Here is an 18,202-nt window from a genome sequence, read left to right as displayed (position 1 = left end):
GTGGAACAAGACTTTTGGAAGTATTAGGATATGTGAGTATAACTGTACATGAAGAAGGAACATAAATCATTAGAGACCAAAGGGAAAACTGTAGTATTCAATTACATTGGTAGCCCCCAGTGAACCATGCCTCCTGGCATTCATGACCCTGAGTAGTCCCTCCTCTTGAATCTAGGCTGGCTCTGTGACCTTTAACTAATGGAATATGGCAAGAAAAACATTCTGAGACTTCTGAGCCCAGGTATTAAGAAGGCCTGGTAGCTCCCACATTTGTGCCCTAGGTTGGCCATTTAAGAAGTTAGTGGCCATTTAAGAAGTCTAAGTACACTGAGACCACCATGCTGTGAGAGGCCCAACCTTGCTATTTGGAGAGGCCACATGGAAGATAAGTGAAGCCCCTTCCCAGTGGTCCCAGCTAAGCTTCCAGTTCACAGCACCAACTTGCCAACCATATATATGAGGCCACCTTGGAAGTGCATCCTTCAGCTCCAGTCAAGCCATCCATGTGAGCCGATGTGCTGGCCCCATCAAGCCCTGACCAAATTTCAGAATTATGAGCAAATAAGTTGTTGTTTTAGGTCGGTAACTTTGAGATGCTTTGTTACACAGCAATAGATAACTGAAACAGCCTCTCTAAGGCTCACTTTTGCCTACTGTAAATTAGAAATAATAATAATACCTACCTCAGATTTGTTGTAAGGGTAAGTTAAATAATGTCTGGCACTAGAAGTACTCAAATATTGCTATTTTTATTCTTGTAGGCACCAAAAAGAGTGCTTAATAGTTGATAATTTTATTGCACAATATTGATTAATACTGTTAATATTAACAGAGCAATTGTCACCTTCTCTGACTGCCCTATATTGAACAGAACCTCTCAGTCACTCTGCTCCCTTCTTTGCTTCACAGCACTTATCACCACTTGAAAAATATATTTTTATTATCTGTCTTCAACACTAGAATAAAAACTCCATGAGAGTTAAGACTTCGTTTTGTTCACTGTGATATCCCAAGTGACCTGTCGCATATATGGTCAAAAAATATTTGTTGAATGAGTAAAAAAAAAAATCTCCAACCAAAAGACATAGACTGGTTGAATGGATACAAAAACAAGACCCGTATATATGCTGTCTACAAGAGACCCACTTCAGACCTAGGGACACATACAGACTGAAAGTGAGGAAAAAGATATTCCATGCAAATGGAAATCAAAAGAAAGCTGGACTAGCAATTCTCATATCAGACAAAATAGACTTTAAAATAAAGACTACTACAAGAAACAAAGAAGGACACTACATAATGATCAAGGGATCAATCCAAGAAGAAGATATAACAATTGTAAATATTTATGAACCCAACATAGGAGCACCTCAGTACATAAGGCAAAGGCCATAAAAGGGGAAAATCGACAGTAACACAATAATAGTAGGGGACTTTAACACCACACTTTCACCAATGGACAGATCATCCAAAATGAAAATAAATAAGGAAACACAAGCTTTAAATGATATATCAAACAAGATGGACTTAATTGATATTTATAGGATATTCCATCCAAAAACAATAGAATACACTTTCTTCTCAAGTGCTAATGGAACATTCTCCAGGATACATCATATATTGGGTCACAAATCAAGCCTTGGTAAATTTAAGAAAATTGAAATCGTATCAAGTATCTTTTCTGACCACAATGCTATGAGACTAGATATCAATTACAGGAAAAACACTGTAAAAAATACAAACATATGGAGGCTAAACAATACACTACTAAAAACCAAGAGATCACTGAAGAAATCAAAGAGGAAATCAAAAAATACCTAGAAACAAATGACAATGATAACACGATGACCCAAAACCTATGGTATGCAGCAAAAGCAGTTCTAAGAGGGAAGTTTATAGCAATACAATCTTACCTCAAGAAACAAGAAAAATCTCAAATGAACAACCTAAACTTACACCTAGAGCAATTAGAGAAAGAAGAACAAAAAAAACCCAAAGTTAGCAGAAGGAAAGAAATCATAAAGATCAGATCAGAAATAAATGAAAAAGAAATGAAGGAAACAACAGCAAAGATCAATAAAACTAAAAGCTGGCTCTTGGAGAAGATAAACAAAATTGATAAACCATTAGCCAGACTCATCAAGAAAAAAAGGGAGAAGACTCAAATCAATAGAATTAGAAATGAAAAAGGAGAAGTAACAACTGACACTGCAGAAATACAAAGGATCATGAGAGATTATTACAAGCAACTATATATGCCAATAAAATGGACAACCTGGAAGAAATGGACAAATTCTTAGAAAAGAACAACCTTCTGAGACTGAACCAGGAAGAAATAGAAAATATGAACAGACCAATCACAAGCACTGAAATTGAAACTGTGATTAACAATCTTCCAACAAACAAAAGCCCAGGACCAGATGGCTTCACAGGAGAATTCTATCAAACATTTAGAGAAGAGCTAACACCTATCCTTCTCAAACTCTTCCAAAATATTGCAGAGGGAGGACCACTCCCCAAATCATTCTACGAGGCCACCATCACCCTGATACCAAAACCAGACAAAGATGTCACAAAGAAAGAAAACTACAGGCCAATATCACTGATGAACATAAATGCAAAAACCCTCAACAGAATACTAGCAAACAGAATCCAACAGCACATTAAAAGGATCATACACCATGATCAAGTGGGGTTTACCCCAGGAATGCAAGGATTCTTCAATATATGCAAATCAATCAATGTGGTACACCATATTAACAAACTGAAGGAGAAAAACCGTATGATCATCTCAATAGATGCAGAGAAAACTTTTGACAAAATTCAACACCCATTTATGATAAAAACTCTCCAGAAAGTTGGCATAGAGGGAACTTACCTCAACATAATAAAGGCCATATGTGACAAACCCACAGCCAACATCATTCTCAATTGTGAAAAAAGTGAAACCATTTCCACTAAGATCAGGAACAAGACAAGGTTGCCCACTCCCACCACTATTATTCAACATAGTTTTGGAAGTTTTAGCGACAGCAATTAGAGAAGAAAAAGAAATAAAAGGAATCCAAATAGGAAAAGAAGAAGTAAAACTGTCACTGTTGGCAAGATGACATGATACTATACATAGAGAATCCTAAAGATGCTACCAGAAAACTACTAGAGCTAATCAATGAATTTGGTAAAGTAGCAGGATACAAAATTAATGTACAGAAATCTCTTGCATTCCTATACACTAGTGATGAAACATCTGAAAGAGAAATTAAGGAAACACTCCCATTTACCATTGCAACAAAAAGAATAAAATACCTAGGAATAAACCTACCTAAGGAGACAAAAGACCTGTATGCAGAAAACTATAAGACACTGATGAAAGAAATTAAAGATGATACAAACAGATGGAGAGATATTCTATGTTCTTGGATTGGAAGAATCAACACTGTGAAAATGACTCTACTACCCAAAGCAATCTACAGATTCAGTGCAATCCCTATCAAACTACCAATGGCATTTTTCACAGAACTAGAACAAAAATTTCACAATTTGTATGGAAACACAAAAGACCCCAAATAGCCAAAGCAATCTTGAGAAAGAAAAACGGAGCTGGAGGAATCAGGCTCCTTGACTTCAGACTATAATAGAAAGCTACAGTAATCAAGACAGTATGGTACTGGCACAAAAACAGAAATATAAATCAATGGAACAGGATAGAAAGCCCAGAGATAAACCCACGCACATATGGTCACCTTATTTTTGATAAAGGAGGCAAGCATATACAGTGGAGAAAAGACAGCCTCTTCAATAAGTGGTGCTGGGAAAACTGGGCAGCTACAGGTAAAAGAATGAAATCAGAACACTCTCTAACACCATACACAAAAATAAACTCAAAATGGATTAAAGACATAAATGTAAGGCCAGACACTATCAAACTCTTAGAGGAAAACATAGGCAGAACACTATTTGACATAAATCACAGCAAGATCCTTTTTGACCCAACTCCTAGAGAAATGGAAATAAAAACAAAAATAAACAAATGGGACCTAATGAAGCTTAAAAGCTTTTGCACAGCAAAGGAAACCATAAACAAGACAAAAAGACAACCCTCAGAATGGGAGAAAATATTTGCAAACGAAACAACTGACAAAGGATTAATCTCAAAAATATACAAGCAGCTCATGCAGCTCAATATCAGAAAAACAAACAACCCAACCCAAAAATGGGCAGAAGACCTAAATAGACATTTCTCCAAAGAAGATATACAGATTGCCAACAAACACACGAAAGGATGCTCAACATCACTAATCATTAGAGAAATGCAAATCAAAACTACAGTGAGGTACCACCTCACACCAGTCAGAATGGCCATCATCAAAAAACCTACATACAATAAATGCTGGAGAAGGTGTGCAGAAAAGGCAACCCTCTTGCACTGTTGGTGGGAATGTAAATTGATACAGCCACTATGGAGAACAGTATGGAGGTTCCTTAGAAAACTAAAAATAGAATTACCATATGACCCAGCAATCCCACTACAGGGCATATACCCTGAGAAAACCATAATTCAAAGAGTCATGTACCACAATGTTCATTGCAGCTCTATTTACAATAGCCAGGACATGGAAGCAACCTAAGTGTACACCGACAGATGAATGGATAAAGAAGATGTGGCACATGTATACAATGGAATATTACTCAGCCATAAAAAGAAACGAAATTGAGTTATTTGTACTGAGGTGGATGGACCTAGAGTCTGTCATGCAGAGTGAAGTAAGTCAGAAAGAGAAAAACAAATACAGTATGCTAACACATATATATGGAATCTTAAAAAAAAAAGTGGTCCTGAAGAACTAGGGGCAGGACATGAATAAAAAAGTTTGAACTTTTTTTTTATTGATAAACATTTTTATTCTAATATTATAGTAATAATTCAAGTGCAATTCTCTTTGAAAAGTCAACTCTGTTAAAACAAAACTTGTTAAATACCTTTCATCAAACATAAGCATATTCTTTTCAATCCCCCACAGCAGTCAGAGCCATGTAGCAGAGGTAAGATTTTTTTTTTAAAGCCTACTACATTTTGTTATTGCTAAAAAATCTGAATCAGTTGTCAAGGTCTCAGAAGCAGTGATTAATTGACTTTTGAAAGCTCTACCAGATATTCTGACATAAAATCATGAATCCAGACATCTGTGTCTGGCAGCGATGTGTCCACTAAATAGACCACTACTTTCCGGTCCCAAGGGTTAGTCTCTACGTAGACGTAAAGAATGGACTTGAGGACACGGGGAGGGGGAAGGGTAAGCTGGGACGAAGTGAGAGAGTGGCATGGACATATATACACTACCAAATGTAAAACAGATAGCTAGTGGGAAGCAGTTGGAGATCAGCTCGGTGCTTTGTGACCACCTAGAGGGGTGGGATAAGGAGAGTGGGAGGGAGATGCAAGAGGGAGGCGATATGGGGATATATGTATATGTATAGCTGATTCACCTTGTTATACAGCAGAAAGTAACACAACATTGTAAAGCAATTATACTCCAATAAAGATGATAAAAAAAAAATTTAGTATCTGGCCCTTTTACAGAAAAAGTTCTCCGATCTCTGGACTATACTCACAGTCTCTACTCTCTTACTGTCCATTCACCTTTCAACCCACTCCAATCTTTAATCCTTCCAGTGAAATTGCTTACCAAGATTACTGATCACGTCATGACATCAAACCCAAATCCTTGCCCATCTGACACAGCTGGCCACTGTCCTGCAAATACTGACCTCTTTTGGCTCCCATGACAAAGTGATGGATTTCCTAGATTTCCTCCTACCTCTCGAACCTTCCTTCAAGGAAAGGTTTCTTGATACTTTAATACGCCATGGATCCTTCTGGCATCTCATAAATCCTATGGACCCTTCTCAGAATAATTTTTTAAAGATATAATATAAATTATGAAACATTACAAAAAGCCCAATTCTACTGTAATGCAGTTTTCAAAATATTAAAAATTTGTGATATGTGCTTACTTAATGTAAGCACATTAATGTATTGTTAATACATTAAAAAACAGGATGTAGTTGTGGGTTTAATAACTCTGTACTGTAATTCTGAAGTAGTGATAAGTATAAATGTTATTTTGAGATATCAGCAACAATCATAATTTAATACGAAAATATCTTGATTTCTACTGGTGACAAAACTACAAATATTAATAATACTGTGGTTTGACGCCTATATTCAAAATTAAAGGAAGTGCTAAATTTTAGTTAGAGATTAGTAAAAACAAGAAAAGTTTTTCCCAACCAAGTTCACATGGACCCTGAATTTTATCAATGAATCCCTGTGGGTTCCTGGACCCCAGATTAATAACCACTGCACTACAAGGTCTCAGCAGTTTTCATGGCTTCAGAACCAACTATATGTTGAGTACTCCTGGGCTTGAATCTGCAACCCAGACCTCTCCTCTGAGTTCAGACTGCTACATCCAACCTACTACTGGACATCTCTACTTGGATATCTCACAGATAACTTAAACTTTACACCTTAACACGTCAAAAAACCAGGCCTGAACTCTTGAATCTTCCCACTACCCAACCCCTTTTCAACACCACTCTCCCCATCTCAATAAATGGACCAGCAAATCCTAAGTTACTCAAGGCAGAAACTGAGGTCAGTCTTGATACCATCTTCTTTCCCAAATTATCAGTAAGTTCCATGGACTCTATCTCCAGAACACCACATCCATCTGCTCCTTTCCAGTCCACCATGTTCCTTCAACCTACCAGCCTCTCTCTTGACACTCCCTCCACCAGTTACCACATAGCAGCCAAAATTTATATTTTTAAAATATAAGTAAGATTAGGTCACAACCTCACTTAAAACTTTTCAATGGCTTTCTATTGCTCTCAAGATAAAATGTAAACTCCTCACTGTGGCCTATAAGATCCTGCATGATTTGGCCCCACCTGCCTCTCCAACTTCATCTGCGGTCATTCTCCCTCTTCACTTGCTACACTCCAAACACAATGATCTTTCAATCCTCAGAACACACTAAGGTCTTTCTTACCTGAGAGCTTCTGAATACACAGCTGTATCTGTTTTAAATGCTCTGCTTTATGCTTTTGGAATGACCAACTCTATGGCATCCTTCAAGTCTCAAGTTTAAATCTTACGTTCTCAGATAGATGTTACTCTATTTAATTAGATACCCTTGGTTATTCCCTGTCCCAGCACTCTCTGTTCCTTCCACAGCATTTTCCCTATTTTGTGAACTGTATATTTATTTGCTTACCTGTATACTGTCTTCTTCCATAAGTAGAATAAGGGCAGGGGCCATTTTACTTACTACGTATTCAGGACCTACTGCACTGTCAAGTAGACAGTAGGTATATGCAATATATATTTGTTGAATGAATATGGTCCTCACCCTCAAAGCACTTTCTACGTGGGACAAGAAGACCCAGAGGGCCCTTCAGAAAATACCTGGTAGAGTGATTCCATGATTCTACTGATCTTTCTCAACTATGATTTCCCAAAAGAATTGTGCCCCTCGGGGATTAACCAAGATGGCGGAGTAGAAGGATGTGCTCTCACTCCCTCTTGCGAGAGCACCAGAATCACAACTGGCTGCTGGACAATCATTGACAGGAAGACCCTGGACTTCACCAAGGAGGATACCCCACATCCAAGGACAGAGGAGAAGCCACAGTGAGACGGTAGGAGGGGCGCAATCAGAGTAAAATCTAATCCCATAACTGCTGGGTGGGTGACTCACAGACTGTCCAACACTTATACCACAGAAGTCCACCCACTGGAGTGAAAGTTATGAGCCCCACGTCAGGCTTCCCAACCTGGGGGTCCGGCAACGGGAGGAGGAATTCCTAGAGAATCAGACTTTGAAGCCTAGTGGGAATTGATGGCAGGACTTCGACAGGACTGGGGGAAACTGAGACCGCACTCTTGGAGGGCACACACAAAGTAGTGTGTGCATCGGGACCCAGGGGAAGGAGCAGTGACCCTGGGGGAGACTGAACCAGACCTACCTGCTGGTGTTGGGGGGTCTCCTGCAGAGGCGGGGGGTGGCTCTGTTTCACTGTGGGAACAAGGACTCTGGCAGCGGAGGTTCTGGGAAGTGCTCCTTGGCGTAAGCCCTCCCAGAGTCTGCCATTAACCCCACCAAAGAGCCCAGGTAGGCTCCAGTGTTGGGTTGCCTCAGGCAAAACAACCAACAGGGAGGGAACCCAGCCCCACCCATCAACAGTCAAGTGGATTAAAGTTTTACTGAGCTCTGACCGCCACAGCAACAGTCAGCTCTACCCACCACCAGAGCCTCCCATCAAGCCTCTTAGATAGCCTCAACCACCAGAGGGCAGACAGCAGAAGCAAGAAAAACTACAATCCTGCAGCCTGCGGACCAAAAACCACAGTTACAGAAAGATAGAGAAGATGAAAAGGCAGAGGGCTATGTACCAGATGAAGGAACAAGAAAAAACCCCAGAAAAACAACTAAATGAAGTGGAGATAGGCAACCTTCCAGAAAAAGAATTCAGAATAATGATAGTGAAGATGATCCAGGACCTCGGAATAAGAATGGAGACAAAGATTGAGAAGATGCAAGAAATGATTAACAAAGACCTAGAAGAATTAAAGAACAAACAAACAGAGATGACCAATACAATAACTGAAATGAAAACTACACTAGAAGGAATCAATAGCAGAATAACTGAGGCAGAAGAACGGATAAGTGACCTGGAAGACAGAATGGTGGAATTCACTGCTGCAGAACAGACTAAAGAAAAAAGAATGAAAAGAAATGAAGACAGCCTAAGAGACCTCTGGGACAACATTAAACGCAACAACATTCGCATTATAGGGGTCCCAGAAGGTGAAGAGAGAGAGAAAGGACCAGAGAAAATATTTGAAGAGATTATAGTCGAAAACTTCCCTAACGTGGGAAAGGAAATAGCCACCCAAGTCCAGGAAGCGCAGAGAGTCCCATACAGGACAAACCCAAGGAGAAACACGCCGAGACACATAGTAATCAAAGTGGCAAAAATTAAAGACAAAGAAAAATTATTGAAAGCAGCAAGGGAAAAACGACAAATAACATACAAGGGAACTCCCATAAGGTTAACAGCTGATTTCTCAGCAGAAACTCTGCAAGCCAGAAGGGAGTGGCATGATATACTTAAAGTGATGAAAGGGAAGAACCTACAACCAAGATTACTCTACCCCGCAAGGATCTCATTTAGATTTGATGGAGAAATCAAAAGCTTTACAGACAAGCAAAAGCTAAGAGAATTCAGCACCACCAAACCAGCTCTACAACAAATGCTAAAGGAACTTCTCTAAGTGGGAAACACAAGAGAAGAAAAGGACCTACAAAAACAAACCCAAAACAATTAAGAAAATGGTCATAGGAACATACATATCGATAATTACCTTAAACGTGAATGGATTAAATGCCCCAACCAAAAGACATAGACTGGCTGAATGGATACAAAAACAAGACCCATATATATGCTGTCTACAAGAGACCCACTTTAGACCTAGGGACACATACAGACTGAAAGTGAGGGGATGGAAAAAGATATTCCATGCAAATGGAAATCAAAAGAAAGCTGGAGTAGCTATATTCATATCAGATAAAATAGACTTTAAAATAAAGAATGTTACAAGAGACAAGGAAGGACACTACATAATGATCCAGGGATCAATCCAAGAAGAAGATATAACAATGATAAATATATATGCACCCAACATAGGAGCACCTCAATACATAAGGCAACTGCTAACAGCTATAAAAGAGGAAATTGACAGTAACACAATCATAGTGGGGGACTTTAACACCTCACTTACACCAATGGACAGATCATCCAAAATGCAAATAAATAAGGAAACAGAAGCTTTAAATGACACAATAGACCAGACAGATTTAATTGATATATATAGGACATTCCATCCAAAAACAGCAGATTACACGTTCTTCTCAAGTGTGCACGGAACATTCTCCAGGATAGATCACATCTTGGGTCACAAATCAAGCCTCAGTAAATTTAAGAAAATTGAAATCATATCAAGCATCTTTTCTGACCACAACGCTATGAGATTAGAAATGAATTACAGGGAAAAAAACGTAAAAAAGACAAACGCATGGAGGCTAAACAATATGTTACTAAATAACCAAGAGATCACTGAAGAAATCAAAGAGGAAATAAAAAAATACCTAGAGACAAATGACAATGAAAACACGACGACCCAAAACCTATGGGATGCAGCGAAAGCAGTTCTAAGAGGGAAGTTTATAGCTATACAAGCCTACCTAAAGAAACAAGAAAAATCTCAAGTAAACAATCTAACCTTACACCTAAAGAAACTAGAGAAAGAAGAACAAACAAAACCCAAAGTTAGCAGAAGGAAAGAAATCATAAAGATCAGAGCAGAAATAAATGAAATAGAAACAAAGAAAACAATAGCAAAGATCAATAAAACTAAAAGTTGATTCTTTGAGAAGATAAACAAAATTGATAAGCCATTAGCCAGAGTCATCAAGAAAAAGAGGGAGAGGACTCAAATCAATAAAATCAGAAATGAAAAAGGAGAAGTTACAACAGACACCGCAGAAATACAAAGCATCCTAAGAGACTACTACAAGCAACTTTATGCCAATAAAATGGACAACCTGGAAGAAATGGACAAATTTTTAGAAAGGTATAACCTTCCAAGACTGAACCAGGAAGAAACAGAAAATATGAACAGACCAATCACAAGTAATGAAATTGAAACTGTGATTAAAAATCTTCCAACAAACAAAAGTCCAGGACCAGATGGCTTCACAGGTGAATTCTATCAAACATTTAGAGAAGAGCTAACACCTATCCTTCTCAAACTCTTCCAAAAAATTGCAGAGGAAGGAACACTCCCAAACTCATTCTATGAGGCCACCATCACCCTGATACCAAAACCAGACAAAGACACTACAAAAAAAGAAAATTACAGACCAGTATCACTGATGAATATAGATGCAAAAATCCTCAACAAAATACTAGCAAACAGAATCCAACAGCACATTAAAAGGATCATACACCACGATCAAGTGGGATTTATCCCAGGGATGCAAGGATTCTTCAATATACACAAATCAATCAATGTGATACACCATATTAACAAATTGAAGAATAAAAACCATATGATCATCTCAATAGATGCAGAAAAAGCTTTTGACAAAATTCAACACCCATTTATGATAAAAACTCTCCAGAAAGTGGGCATAGAGGGAACCTACCTCAACATAATAAAGGCCATATATGACAAACCCACAGCAAACATCATTCTCAATGGTGAAAAACTGAAAGCATTTCCTCTAAGATCAGGAACGAGACAAGGATGTCCACTCTCACCACTATTATTCAACGTAGTTCTGGAAGTCCTAGCCACGGCAATCAGAGAAGAAAAAGAAATAAAAGGAATACAAATTGGAAAAGAAGAAGTAAAACTGTCACTATTTGCGGATGACATGATACTATACATAGAGAATCCTAAAACTGCCACCAGAAAACTGCTAGAGCTAATTAATGAATATGGTAAAGTTGCAGGATACAAAATTAATGCAAAGAAATCTCTTGCATTCCTATACACTAATGATGAAAAATCTGAAAGAGAAATTATGGAAACACTCCCATTTACCATTGCAACAAAAAGAATAAAATACCTAGGAATAAACCTACCTAGGGAGACAAAAGACCTGTATGCAGAAAACTATAAGACACTGATGAAAGAAATTAAAGATGATACCAACAGATGGAGAGATATGCCATGTTCTTGGATTGGAAGAATCAACACTGTGAAAATGAGTATACTACCCAAAGCAATCTACAGATTCAATGCAATCCCTATCAAATTACCAATGGCATTTTTTACGGAGCTAGAACAAATCATCTTAAAATTTGTATGGAGACACAAAAGACCCCGAATAGCCAAAGCAGTTTTGAGGCAAAAAAACGGAGCTGGAGGAATCAGACTCCCTGACTTCAGACTATACTACAAAGCTACAGTAATCAAGACAATATGGTACTGGCACAAAAACAGAAACATAGATCAATGGAACAAGATAGAAAGCCCAGAGATTAACCCACGCACCTATGGTCAACTAATCTATGACAAAGGAGGCAAAGATATACAATGGAGAAAAGACAGTCTCTTCAATAAGTGGTGCTGGGAAAACTGGACAGCTACATGTAAAAGAATGAAATTAGAATACTCCCTAACACCATACACAAAAATAAACTCAAAATGGATTAGAGACCTAAATATAAGACTGGACACTATAAAACTCTTAGAGGAAAACATAGGAAGAACACTCTTTGACATAAATCACAGCAAGATCTTTTTTGATCCACCTCCGAGAGTAATGGAAATAAAAACAAAAATAAACAAGTGGGACCTAATGAAACTTCAAAGCTTTTGCACAGCAAAGGAAACCATAAACAAGATGAAAAGACAACCCTCAGAATGGGAGAAAATATTTGCAAACGAATCAACGGACAAAGGATTAATGTCCAAAATATATAAACAGCTCATTCAGCTCAATATTAAAGAAACAAACACCTCAATCCAAAAATGGGCAGAAGACCTGAATAGACATTTCTCCAAAGAAGACATACAGACGGCCACGAAGCACATGAAAAGATGCTCAACATCACTAATTATTAGAGAAATGCAAATCAAAACTACAATGAGGTATCACCTCACTCCTGTTAGAGTGGGCATCATCAGAAAATCTAGAAACAACAAATGCTGGAGAGGGTGTGGAGAAAAGGGAACCCTCTTGCACTGTTGGTGGGAATGTAAATTGATACAGCCACTATGGAGAACAATATGGAGGTTCCTTAAAAAACTAAAAATAGAATTACCATATGACCCAGCAATCCCACTACTGGGCATATACCCAGAGAAAACCGTAATTCAAAAAGACACATGCACCCGAATGTTCATTGCAGCACTATTTACAATAGCCAGGTCAAGGAAGCAACCTAAATGCCCATCAACAGATGAATGGATAAAGAAGATGTGGTACATATATACAATGGAATATTACTCAGCCATAAAAAGGAACGAAATTGAGTCATTTGTTGAGAAGTGGATGGATCTAGAGACTGTCATACAGAGTGAAGTAAGCCAGAAAGAGAAAAACAAATATCGTATATTAATGCATGTATGTGGAACCTAGAAAAATGGTACAGATGAGCCGGTTTGCAGGGCAAAAGTTGAGACACAGATGTAGAGAATGGACATATGGACACCAAGGGGGGAAAACTGCGGTGGGGTGGGGATGGTGGTGTGCTGAATTGGGCGATTGGGATTGACATGTATACACTGATGTGTATAAAATTGATGCCTAATAAGAACCTGCAGTATAAAAAAACGAACAAACAAAACAACTAATACTAAACTTTCATTGGGTTATTTGTATGGAAATATGTTAATATAAATGTTTCAGACATTACATGAAATTTCTAAAAATCTTATATTTGTATTTGTATGGAAATATGTATGGAAATATGTTAATATAAATGTTTCAGACATTATATGAAATTTCTAAAAATCTTATATTTGTATTTGTATGGAAATATGTATGGAAATATGTTAATATAAATGTTTCAGACATTACATGAAATTTCTAAAAATCTTATATGTTCTGGTATAATGTTATAAGTAATAATCTTAGTTATTACTTTAAAATGTATATCTCAGAAATAACTAATTTTCTTGTCAACTGCATTATTATGAACTTTCATCAAATCTTTAACCGTGGTCATTTTTAAGTCTTTTGTCATTTACAGACAGTTCTGGGTGTACTCTGATGCTTTTGCAAATATGTTCCTATAAAAGGCTTTCATCTTCAAGAAATTCATGGAAAAGACTCTGACAAGTACAGGTTTCTGGTAACTGACTGTACTGCTGAACTGAATGAATAAGCATTTTCAGAACTCTAATGAAAAACTGATGAACTCATAAAAGTGCTAACAAAAGATCAAGATGAAAAAAAAAATCAATTGCATGGGACTGAGTGAACTGATGAGGATGAGTATAATTTTTGTGACTTTCTGTCTGAATTAAAAAAAAAAAAAATCCCACAAGGACTTAGAGGCAAAGAATATACACATCAGTTTTCACTGCAAAGTAAAGGAGCTGTTACAGTGGAGGATTGCTGGACTGAATGTCCATATTATGACATAGTATGAGTGTGTTTCATGTTTGGTAATTGCAATCATTGTTGCTTTTGTTGTGGTCATCCATGTACAATGCTTGGTGTCAGTCTATTTATCTCTTGTAAAAATAAAATACAGTGTGTGTGTGAAAAAAAACAAAACAAAACACAAATGCAAGGATACGATTATTAAGACTTTCAAGACAGTGACTGCAGAGCATTAAACTCCAAGCATGGGATACCCCTGAGCAAGGGACCCTGTGTGACTGCATAGGTTGCACAACTTGAAGCTGGCTCTGCCTATAGATTAAAAAAAATTTAAGAGCCTCCTCAATTAATTGCAACATATGAATTTTAACTGAGGCCTGATTTGAACAACCAAGCTGGATAGACCACAGGGGTAATTTGAATACTCACTGGATTTTTGATATTAAGATGTACTGTTAATTCTTTAGGTATTGTAATTATACTCTGTTTGTGTTTAATAAAAAAAGAGTTCTTATATTGATATTTAGAGATACATACTAAATATTTACAGATGAAATAGCAGGATGGCTGGGATTTGCCTTAAAATAATCTGAGGGAGGGACTAGTGGGTAAGGGCATGGATGAAAAAAATGATTGGCCAGAAGTGGAAAATAGTTGATGCTGGCTGTTGTGTAGGAGAGCTCATCACAATAGTCTCTATATAGTCACGTACTCTTTTTTTTTAATTAAAAAAATATATTATTATCATTCTTTAAAAAAAAAAAAAGAATTGTGCCCCTCATTCTGAGAGAACTACCTACAAGATGACTGGAAATATACAAGAATACTAATTCTACCAGCAGCAGAGTATATGAAGAGAGGGACAATAGCCAAAGAAACTTCTCAGGAAAATAAATTTTGTGCCCATTGTGCCTAGGAATGAAAAACCATAAAAGCAAAGGGAGGCAGAAATATAATTATAATTCTACGAAACTTTATCAACATTGAGGCCACATAGCAGGACATTATGGTATGGACGGACGCAAGATCTCTGAGGAAACAGACATTATTTCTAAACTTAAAAAAAAACAATAGCAGTCCCTTTTCTCCATTCTAAAATTACAATATGAATTCTTACACCTACTCTTCTTTAGAGTACTGGTTCTCAACTGGGTCAGTTTTGCCTCTTAAAAAGCATTAGTTGATGTCTGGAGACATTTTGGGTTGTCACAACTTGGGGGTAAAGGGTTCTACTGGCATCTAGTGAGCAGAGAGACCAAAGATGCTGCTAAATATGCTACAATGCACAGAACACTCCCCACAACAAAGAATTATTCAACCCCAACTGTCATTAACACCAAAGCTGACAGACTCTGCTTTAGAGTAGCATGTGATCAAAAACTTAGTATCATATAATTGATAGGCATACATCATCTCTGGAAGAACATATAAGAAACTAATAAGAGTGATTGTCTCTGGGGAGGGGAGCTAAAGGTTTGGGGGAAAAGAAGAGTGGTAGGGAGATTTAGTTTTTAAATATACACCCTTTTGTGCCTTCTGAATTCTGTACTACACGTACATGTTACCTATTCAAAAACAATAAAAAATAACCAAAAATTAGTGTGGCTCAAGACTACGATCTCAAAAGACTACCTTCAATTCATGAAACATTACCAAAAAGAAAACAAAAAAAAGAGGACCTATGTTGTAGAATGAATCCTGAATTAAGAGTTAAGAAAATCCAGGTTTTGTCACTCCAAACTGTGGAACAAAGTCTACCGCTAAACCCGGAGGGTGTCTCCTCATATGCAGAATGGGAGGATGATGCGCCTTACTCAATGTGCGCAGAACTGTGAAGATCAAGTGAAATAATGCAGGTGAAATATTCTATAAACTATTTAAGAGCCATACAAATACACTGTAATTATTATTATTTTAAGATCCTGGTATCATGAAAGAACAAAACTAGAAATTATAAATGAGACCCTTTAACATTATTCCCTTCCTAAATTAGACATCTTTTCCAGTATCACTGGGGCTTTAGCAATTGTTCCTGTTAACTGAACTGAAATCTTCAATTTATGCTGCAAGAGGCTAAGCAACTCAAGGGAAAGGTCTTATGATGAGCTATACAAACTGTAGGTGATCAATACTTATTTGATGATTTTTATGCTTATGATTAAGGTTAAGAAAAAAACTTTTTCCTGAGTCATTCAATTTGCTACAAAATAAGTAGAGGTGAGGAATTTTGGCTCTGTTAAACCTCAACAATAATTCTCTGATTGGCTCTCTTAATAGAGAGAGGACAGCGAAAAACATTCGTCAATACAAAACATGTATAGTTTAAACACCAACTCTCTTGCCTAACAGCTGGGCCATGTGGGCACAAGCCAAAGAGCTAGGTCTCTTACTCATGAAATTACTGAGTCATGAAAACAACACTTTCAGTATTCATGTCTTTGAATGTCAAGGACAGCCAATATGTAGGAGCTGCTAGCAAAAATGATTAATGATAATGATGCTGTAAAGTTCTCTAGTTTTAGCAATTCTGAGCTGAAATAAACGAGCACAAGGACAGAATGAGTGAGGCATCAGTCACCGGAAAAGAAAAAGGAAACTGGAGGCGTCTTACGTGATATACTTGTTATAGAGGATGAACGCATGTTCAATGTTGCCTTCCTCAGAGTAAATAGATGCCATTCGGATAATCTCCACTCCAGAGCGGAAGTACCGACGGGGTGGAATGTCTTCGTTTATCTCCACTGCGCTACCCATCTGGGAGAGAGCCCTCACCCGGTCTTCGGGTGGGAGGCTCACATCTCCATGGTCAGACATCAGGACCAAGAAGTTCTGAAACAGAAAAAAAAAAAAGATGGCATCAACACCAAGGCCCCCATCAGCCGAGCACAGCCTAGTACACTGTGTTTTTCCCACAAACCTCTACCTTACAAAGAAATTAAGAGAAAAATACCACATGCTGTAGCTCATATCAAATAAGGTCTCTTTCCCACAAGAAGCCTGAGACCCTCAAGGAAGCCTATATCACAAGGGCGAACGGATTGGCAGACTCAAAAACCCATAATCCCTGCACCATAATTAGGTGGTACAAAGAGTATAACTATAATGAGCCACGAGGGGTTCAATTCTCTCTTCATGCTAATCATTCCATGTCATTAGGTAGTCCTGCCCTTGGCATCATAAAAACAGGGACAGTATCTTATATTTTTTCCATTATCTGTCCTCCCAGCTACCCACTTCCATCCACCCCAGTACCTGGCAGAGTATACTCAATCAACTTTCATGATGATAACTGACTTCAAGCTGATCATTTAACCTGAGGGTAACTGACTTGAGCATACAGTTAGTTAGAGGAAATGGTGTGGGAATGAATGCTCATAATCCTAACTCTGCTCATGAAACCACTATTCCAGTCAATCTACAACATCATTCACCATTTCAGGGCAAGGAATTTAGATCTAGAAAACAATTTATTCAAATCTATCTTCAAAGACTAAGTACTCTTTGAATAACAAAAGGACACAAAGGTAACTTGAAATGCAAAAAACAAACCAACAAAAAACCCTGGAAGTTTTCCCTCCTTGGGTCTCAGACTGCAGTCATTCTATAATCTTTCTTGATATTGTTGCCGTTAGAATCAGACTCCAACTTCCAATCAGATGTCACTCTATGATCATTTCCAAAAAGATTCTGGTAATTGGATACATACTGAATTACAGCACATCCTAACCAGCATGCTGTAAAATATACAAGCTACAGTAGATTTTGGAATTCAAGGCCCTGTGTCAACTGGCCTCATTTTGTCCTTTCAATCTTAAACCTTACTCATTCCCAACAGAGATCTTTTGCTTCAGTCAGGATTCTTATCTGCCCAGAAATCCTGACATTTCAGTTTCATTTGTCTATCCACTGTTTTTGTTTTCCATTCCAACCCCTCCCTCAGAGATGGTCTTCTCCGGGCCAATTCTATCTCTAGGTCACACTTCCTCCACCAACCTTCTTCTCAAACACCCTAATAG

At 37.8% G+C, this 18,202-nt stretch overlaps 1 protein-coding gene across 3 annotated transcripts in view; it reads right to left on the bottom strand.

Annotated features, from left to right (window-relative positions):
* Nucleotides 1-18,202, bottom strand: part of STAMBP (STAM binding protein) — a 41,661-nt gene that overhangs the window by 22,751 nt on the left and 708 nt on the right. For all 3 annotated transcript variants that reach the window (XM_068564293.1, XM_068564292.1, XM_068564294.1), the window contains exon 2: nucleotides 16,798-17,015. In XM_068564293.1, the coding sequence (XP_068420394.1) occupies nucleotides 16,798-17,000 (203 nt within the window). In that variant the 5' untranslated portion in view covers nucleotides 17,001-17,015. The remainder of the gene's footprint in view (nucleotides 1-16,797; nucleotides 17,016-18,202) is intronic.

The sequence above is a fragment of the Eschrichtius robustus genome, chromosome 15 (assembly GCF_028021215.1).
Source record: "Eschrichtius robustus isolate mEscRob2 chromosome 15, mEscRob2.pri, whole genome shotgun sequence".
Lineage (NCBI taxonomy): Eukaryota > Metazoa > Chordata > Mammalia > Artiodactyla > Eschrichtiidae > Eschrichtius > Eschrichtius robustus.
Note: the sequence above shows the minus strand (reverse complement) of the source record. Positions and strands in the feature narration are given on the sequence as shown.